The sequence below is a fragment of the Ursus maritimus genome, unplaced genomic scaffold, assembly GCF_017311325.1.
Source record: "Ursus maritimus isolate PB19 unplaced genomic scaffold, ASM1731132v1 scaffold_13, whole genome shotgun sequence".
Classification (NCBI taxonomy): Eukaryota; Metazoa; Chordata; class Mammalia; order Carnivora; family Ursidae; genus Ursus; species Ursus maritimus.
The window spans coordinates 62,508,810-62,516,498 of record NW_024423675.1 but is presented as its reverse complement, the minus strand read 5'-3'; the positions used below and the strand labels follow the sequence as shown (position 1 = coordinate 62,516,498).

Sequence of the window (7,689 nt, the reverse complement as noted above, 5' to 3'; positions counted from 1 at the left end):
CCCCCCCCCCCCCCCCCCCCCCCCCCCCCCCCGCGGGCTGCCGAAGACCCCGCCTTCGCCGCCAGAGCCCGGGTATCCTGGCCGCACGATCTCTCTACAGTCCCTGGAAGGTGTCACTCACGTGGACCTAGGGTATTTAGAGGCGTGGGAGGAGAAAACTGCCGAAGGAAGGGTACGTGCAGCCGGGCCAGCAGCACCTGAAGGAACTGCAGGAAGTAGGTAATCACAGCAGCTGCGGCGGGGGAGGGGCCACATCTCGTGAGCGTTGAGATCAGCACTTCACCCCTAGGGAGCTGGCCCCGACGCCTCCCCCACACCCCATCTTTTTCTCCACTTTAGGGGTCTGTAATATCTTCTGTAATACCATCTCTCAAATTTGCCACAAAGACCCTCAGGAAATGCCTATCAGACTGAGGGAATCTTTGGTGCAGGGATTAGAACCATCCTATTCCTTGCAGAGAAAACCCCTACCTACAGCGTCACTTCCAGGTGAACCCTACTTTTGTCACTGCCAATTTCCAAAACCACTAATTCAGTCTTTGATGTTTACATCCTCCCTTTAACACCAGACTTGTTTGAAAAGCCTACTATAACCAGTCTTCAAAGTGAGATGCTCTAATCTTTAAGATGAGGGAAGAAAATATCAGACCTATCATAAACACTTTCCAATGTCTCCACTGGGGTATTTATTGATCTCAAGGGGACCACTAAGTCACTGCATCCTGAAGGCCTCTCAGAACAAATCATACTTTTAAAAAATATTGGTGCAGGGGCGCCTGGGTGGCACAGCGGTTAAGCGTCTGCCTTCGGCTCAGGGCGTGATCCCGGCGTTATGGGATCAAGCCCCACATCGGGCTCATCTGCTGTGAGCCTGCTTCTTCCTTTCCCACTCCCCCTGCTTGTGTTCCCTCTCTCGCTGGCTATCTCTGTCTCTGTCAAATAAATAAAATCTTAAAAAAAAAAAATTGGTGCATACCCACCTTTTTAAAATATTAAGCACTCAGATTAGAAATAGTAATGTTTCACTTCTGTATAAAAATATAATTGGGATACACATTTAAAAATTGGGAAATGCTCTAGAAGCCACCTTAAGTGCTGACAGGTTCTTTCTCATCGCACCGGTCTTAAATAGCCGGAAATAGTTATTTGATTTAATCAAAACCTGTAAAAGCTGCGGTGATTCCCACCTAGCCCAGCTTCATTTTAGATTAAGGTGATGGCACTTCAAGCTTTATCTCCTATCCAACAAATTCTCACTTCAAGGCAAAGTGAGCATACACCGACCCTGCTCCTTTCCACCTCCACTTTCAGTTCTGCACCGCGTTCCTTTCTTCTTTCACATCTGGTTCTGCACATCAGGGTTCAGGAGCCCCAGCTGAGGTCACGATTTGCACCTTTTATCTTCACAGCACTAAGACTGTTTATAGTAAATTAACTGATACGGACATTTCCTATTTTAAAAAAAGATCCACACTGTGAGCAGCAACAGCTATCATTTATTGAGATCAACCACTATGAGCTGGACATGGTAACAGTTTGCACAAACCTCTTCTTGCCACAGAGGGCTCAAAGGCAAAGATTTCATGTAACCAGAAACTGCTCATAATCTGCGTTTATTCTTATAAACAACATTTAATTTGCCCTTGGGAAGTTAATTGTAATTGGCAACAGCTTTTCTCAGATACTTCTCTCCTGTCCAACAGGGGGGGAAGAATTTAGCCCTTGATGAAACCACTGCGCCCCCCCAACACACACACACGGGGAGGAGGGAATGACCTTAACTAGTAATAACATTCCACTGTTACATGACTATACAAAACTTCCAAGCTGGCTGTTCTTCCAAATGCTCTCTTCTGAAGGACGGGACAGTTCACGGCTTTATATTCCCACATTCAGATTAATGCTCCTCTTTATTCATAGATTCTCCGAGGTTCCTGCAGCACCACACCACCTTCTGTCATGGCACTCTGTAGCCGTTTCATCTGATTTTGAAGATCCGGAAAAAGGAAAAGGTTAAGTCAGCACAACGAAGAAGCTGACAATAAACAGTTCGCTTCCCAAGAGAACTAAAACAGCTGACTTGCTCTTTGCTAACTTCCAAGCCTACACTGATTTTCCAGAAAGTGATCTTAATAATGACATAGGTAAGAGACTGAAGGGATGCCAAAGATTAGTAGCATTTCATCATACAGACAAGATACCGTTTCATCATACAGAGAGATGTTAACACGTGAACAGGGAAGCAGAGTGGTAGACATTGCAGCTGTAGAGTCAGTCACCCTGGACTCAGTCTGCATAAGCCAGCCTCAGGTGACTTGGGCATACTACTCCTGACCCTCTGGGCTGCTGAGGACGGAATGAGGTCACGCATGTCAGGATACCCACCTCAGCATCTGCCACATGGAAAGAACGTGATAAATGCAACTATTGTTACTACATAAGCACCTGCTGTCAAGAAGTAATACTTTTTTTTTTTTTTTTAAAGATTTTATTTATTCATATGAGAGACAGACAGCCAGCGAGAGAGCGAACACAAGCAGGGGGAGTGGGAGAGGGAGAAGCAGGCTGCCAGCGGAGGAGCCCAATGCAGGGCTCGATCCCAGGACTCCGGGATCACGCCCTGAGCCGAAGGCAGACGCTTAACGACTGAGCCACCCAGGTGCCCCAAGAAGTAATACCTTTTAAAAATAAGTACATGAAAATCAAAATACCGAGTCTGAGGCTGCCTCCCAAGGAGTGGGTTGGTAGACCATGAAGTTGATTCCTGCCTCTAAGCAGCGCTCTGCCAGCACTCGTCCTATACTCTCACAGGCCACCACATTTTTGGTGCTGTAAAGGTGCTTTTTAATAGCCCATTCCCGAGTGGAGGCTGAAACCACAACCTGGCCGTTGCGATGCTCAACCAGCGCTTCTACGTGATGCTGAGTCCTTATAACTCGCAACCTACATGAGATGAGAAGAGAATAAAATCATAAAAGAATCCTAAAGATAAATGGACTCAGGTGAATAAATGCCTACATATTTCTCAAGAATGCAATGTCTGTTTCATTTACTTCATCACAGTTAACCTTGGGAATATGGATATGACTTGGGAAAGCTGTTTTTCCCGTCTTCATGAGGATATCCTCAATAACAATAAACCAAACATTTCCACTTAACCTCAAATATCCAAGAGAATTTTGGTATTTCTGAGATGTAATAATTATTACACAGCATCACTTCAAAAAAGGATTTGAGGAGGCACAGCTAAGCTGTGACCCTCCAATGACTAAGGATATACTTACTCTGTTTCTACTTTCCAGCTAACACCAAAATAAATGCACGAATGGTCAGATTGAAATTAAAAACTGAAATCATAATACTAGCCAGATTTTTTTTACAACCTCAAAGTAAGTCTATTTAGTTTATTTAAATTCAATTAATTAACATATAACATATTATTAGTTTCAGATAGAGGTCAGTGATTCATCAGTCTTACATAATATCCAGGGCTCATTACATCACATGCCCTTCTTAATGTCCATCACCCAGTTCTCCCATTCCCCCACCTCCTTTCCCTCCAACAACCCTCGGTTTGTTTCCTATGATTAAGAGTCTAAAGTAAGCCTATTTTAATAAGACATCAAACATGTCATCCAGCTTTTATAAAGAAAAAATTGATAAAAGTTTTCTATAGTTCAAAAAAACAGTAAACTGAAGTCAAAAGGCAGCAAGAAACAAAAAATACTTTAAACACACATTATTCATAGGGCTAATTTCCATACGTAAAGAAGCCTCCTATAATCAGTTCAAAAAAAAAAAAGACCAATACCTTAATAGGCAAAGGATTTGAACAGACTGTTCGCAGAAACAAAATATTAAAGACTCTCGGGCCTATGAAAACATGCCCCTCACTGATGAGCTGCATGGACAAGGCAATTCATTGCTACACTGTTTGGAATCATTAAGGTAATCATCAATACGGAGCTAGCTAACTAAACCACCCACACGGTGGTATTCTGTAGTTACCAGAAAGAATGAAGTAGCACTTAGAACAGTGCTTTTGCTGACATTCACTGAGCACCTACTGTGCCGGGCACTGTCTTGTTTACAGGCAGAACTCATGTTTCAAAATGATCTCTCATTCTTTATTTTTTCTTTCTCTCTTTTCTTAAGGCCACAGAAACTGACACGAAAAGGTTTAGTAACTTTAGCAAGATTACAACTAATGGTAAGTAATGGAGCTGGGACTTCAGTCCAGGGGTCTGGCTCCAGAGCCAACGTTCCTAAACAACACAAAGGATTTCCAAGGCGTATTCTGAAGGAGGTAAGGAGAATTCAGGGTATGTGGTATGCTAATATTTGTAATTTTTTAAAAATATTTTATTTATTTATTTGACAGAGACACGGGGAGAGAAAGCACAAGTAGGGGGAGTGGTTGGCAGAGGGAGAAGCAGGCTCCCAGCTGAGCAGGGAGCCCAACATAAGCCAAAGGCAGATGCTTATACTTAACAGACTGAGCCACCCAGGTACCCTAATATTTGTAATTTAAAAGCTACAAGTTTATACTTACATGCACAAATTATCTCCAAAAGGATACACAGAAAACCTGTTTGCTCTTTGGATTTTACAGCATACATTTATATTACGCATTTAAAAATTAAGCTCACATTAAAGAAAACACCAAAATTAGAAATCACACTAGGATTCTTAGTGTGAAACAGCAGAAAAAGCACTAGACTGAGAAATGTGGGTTCCACCCTTGGTTTTGCTGGCAGCCCTAGTAAAAATCACAATTTCTTAATCAAAGGTCAACAACCCTTTTCCATAAAGGCTCAGATAGTAAATGTTTTAGGCTTTGTAAGCCATAGGGTCTCCTGCAACTGCTCGACTCAGCCATAGTAATACTACAACAGCCAGGTGAGAATGAGTGGTAGTGGGTTACAATAAAACTTTCTTTATGGATAATGAAATTTGAATTTTATAGAATCCTCACATCACAAAATATTTTTCTTTGGAATTCTTTTTCATGTTTTAAAGAAAGGAATTTTTAGCTTGCAAGCCAACTCTGGCTCATGGTCCTTGTCTTAAACCACTTGTTCAACAAAGGCATAGGACTCATCCTTTTTAAGGTCACTTCCCATTATAATGCGCCAAAATTCTATACTGATAATACTATGAATATAGCAGATAGGGGAAAATAAGTGGGAAAATAGTTCTCTAATTATTTACATGATGCAAATATTAAGTAAATAGGTTGAATGTGTCAGAAGAATTTTAGATTAATTGAAGTGATCTGCCTACTGCCTTTGACTCCTTCCTATGTACACTAAGTAAAAATACATCATAGCAACTGTAAAATTTTATTATCCCTATTCCATCTTCCACAACAAAAGTTAAAATTTTTGCTAACAAGGATGTCATGTACTTTATCCTTGCATCTCCTCCATCTAGCATGATGCCTAAGAAGTGTCATAGGCCTAATGTTTGTTGAATGAACGTATCACACAATTACGACTCCTATGTAACTTCCAATTACAATTTTATACAGTCCTTAAGAAATATTCCATTTTCAACAAATGCTTAACAAGTAAATAGCCAGCAAATAAACACCAACATAAAGCAGCACAGCACAATAATTGTAATTACTGTAACAATTTATACTGTCTTGGCTCTTAGTAGGTCAGACAAAACATGTTTGTATCTTAGCTCTGGAGCTTATTACCCTAAGCCTTGATTCTCTTGCTCCCATAAAATGGAGGAAATTACTGTACCTGCTTCATAAAGTAATTTTAAGGGCTAAATGACAAAATGCACATAAAGCAACTAAGAGTTCCTGGCAAATACAACGTGTTCAATAAATAACCATCTTTATAACAAAGAACAGACTCCTAACTTGTCTTCCTGCTTCTGTCCTTCCCCCCTTACAAATTTTTCCCCAAAGCAACTAGAATGATCTTCAATTCAAGCTCAAACTTTATTAAATTCTCTGTTTCCCACTATTGTGAAAAACTGTAAAGTGCTTACTTCAATTTACAAAGTTAATGATGTTTCCTACCTACCTCTCCATTTTCATCTTACACTATTCACTCCTTTGCACACTGAGCTCCAGGTACACTAGCCTTGTAGTTCTTCAAAAACACACAAGCCCATTCCCACCCTAGCCATTTCCTCTGCTGGGAATGCTCTTCTTGACAGATTGTCTTATCTTTCAGAAGAGGTGTTAGCAGGCACCTAGTCTCTCCATCCTAATATCATCCTCTTTAAATTTTCTCCCTGACACCTATTTATTGTCTGTCTCCCCAGGGTCACCCCTCCCTACAACCTCCCACCCCCCGTCCACTAACCCCTCCTCCACCACCAAACAGCAGCTTCCTGAGAAAATCTCCAGAAATATCTGGCCCGTTGACTGAAATGATGAAAACAATTTGTAGGGCACCGCGCACTGCTCTGTAGGGTCAGTTAACTAGCCGACTTAACTACCTGTGCCAGAACTCACGGGAGGGCCACGCTGTCCCCCAACCCCGCTCTTTCCTGGCCACACCTAAGAGCTCCAGATTGCGGGGGTTCCGATTGGTGAACTCTGGGGCAACAGCTGCATTTTCCAGAGGGTCCACTTCAGGCTTCGCGGCTGGCTTGGAACTGGTTGAGAGCGCTGCGACCCCACACCCTAAGAATGGGAACCACCACATGTATCTTAAAAAATGACAAACGCGGACAAAACAGGACTATGACCCAACCTCTATCCCCATCCACCCACCGAAAGGGAGAGCACAGGTAAATCTGGTCACAGGGTACAACCATCACAGACCCTGGTTCTTAATTTCCTACTGTCATCACAATGCTGTTGGCCAGTTTACTGTTCGGTGGGGTTGAATATAAAAACACTTCTTGCATATGCACACTTACTGTGCGGGCCCTGGGGAGTCGTCTGAGAGAAGAGGGAATTACCAGGGTTCCTGCAAACCCACAGCCACTGCCAGAGCCGCGACCGGAGCGCCATCGCTGAGGGATCGTGGACAAAGCTTCGGAAAAGCCTCGCGTTCTTTCCTCATCGGTGTCCCAGCCGCTCGCCGGCCGCAGCCATAACTCATGGAAATGCTTTCGGATTCCGGAGGTCACCTATGCCTCGACCCGGAACTAACAAGCCCCGCTGCCGAGCGGCTGATGGGACGATCTGTTACTTCGGCTCCTCCAATCACTGCCTACGCTGGGGTGCACGAGACGATGGAGCCCGCCAACCACATCAAAGCAACGGGCTTGGGGGCGGGGCGCAGCGTTTTCGCCAGAGTTGCGGGCGTAAGGCCCCCGTAACCGCACGTTGCTTTGTTTGGGGCTTGTGGTCGCAAAGCGTCGTGCGTTCGTTGTCGGATCCACACACAGCCTCGCTGGGCAATGGGAGAAACCGGTGCAGCGCAAGATGCAGTTTCTCTTCAGAAATCGTAGTTGTCATTTTTCCCATACGGCCCATGTAAAGCTCTTGCCTGTCCCACCCAGGTTCAGGCCCCCAAGCTTATGCCCGTGAACTTAGGATCCAAGCTTGTGACTCGCCACGTGCTCTCTGAAGACCGTTATAAACGAACACGCGGGACTCGCTCAGAAGCCCAGCTTTCCCGTGAAGGGCCCGCCCTCTCTCGTCACACCCCAACTCCAAGCTCCACCCTACCGCCCGCTTTTTCTAGAAAGCACTAGAATGTGCACAGGCGCACG

At 44.0% G+C, this 7,689-nt stretch overlaps 2 protein-coding genes across 5 annotated transcripts in view; both read right to left on the bottom strand.

Moving 5' to 3' along the window:
- The window catches only part of PNLDC1 (PARN like, ribonuclease domain containing 1), a 17,970-nt gene extending 17,603 nt beyond the window's left edge, over positions 1–367 (bottom strand). The window contains exons 1-2 of the mRNA XM_008688556.2: positions 316–367; positions 122–232 (exon numbers count right to left, since the gene is read on the bottom strand). Coding sequence (XP_008686778.1) covers positions 122–232; positions 316–367 — 163 coding nt within the window. The remainder of the gene's footprint in view (positions 1–121; positions 233–315) is intronic.
- A 1,109-nt stretch (positions 368–1,476) lies between these two features.
- MRPL18 (mitochondrial ribosomal protein L18) lies at positions 1,477–7,612 on the bottom strand. 4 transcript variants are annotated; one of them, XM_040628024.1, is made up of 4 exons: positions 6,931–7,612; positions 6,463–6,649; positions 2,861–2,943; positions 1,477–1,982 (listed from the first exon to the last, which is right to left on the bottom strand). In XM_040628024.1, exons 1-4 carry the CDS (start codon positions 6,980–6,982, stop codon positions 1,915–1,917), a joined length of 390 nt encoding a protein of 129 aa, XP_040483958.1. In that variant the 5' UTR covers positions 6,983–7,612; the 3' UTR covers positions 1,477–1,914. The 4 variants fall into 4 exon arrangements, with proteins under 4 accessions (XP_040483958.1, XP_008686718.1, XP_008686717.1 ...); XM_008688496.2 differs by having other exon boundaries at positions 2,712–2,943; positions 6,931–7,528; XM_008688495.2 differs by having other exon boundaries at positions 2,712–2,943; positions 6,889–7,525.
- Positions 7,613–7,689: the final 77 nt, after the last annotated feature.

Excerpts from the sequence above, each read along its gene's own strand:
- MRPL18 (XM_008688495.2), bottom strand. The coding sequence starts at position 6,982 with ATGGCGCTCCGGTCGCGGCTCTGGCAGTGGCTGTGGGTTTGCAGGAAC. Across the intron at positions 6,650-6,888 it reads GACTCCCCAGGGCCCGCACA|GGTGTGGGGTCGCAGCGCTC; the intron begins GTAAGTGTGCAT and ends TCCCATTCTTAG. Across the intron at positions 1,983-2,711 it reads GGGAGGCAGCCTCAGACTCG|ATGAAACGGCTACAGAGTGC; the intron begins GTATTTTGATTT and ends CTTCAAAATCAG.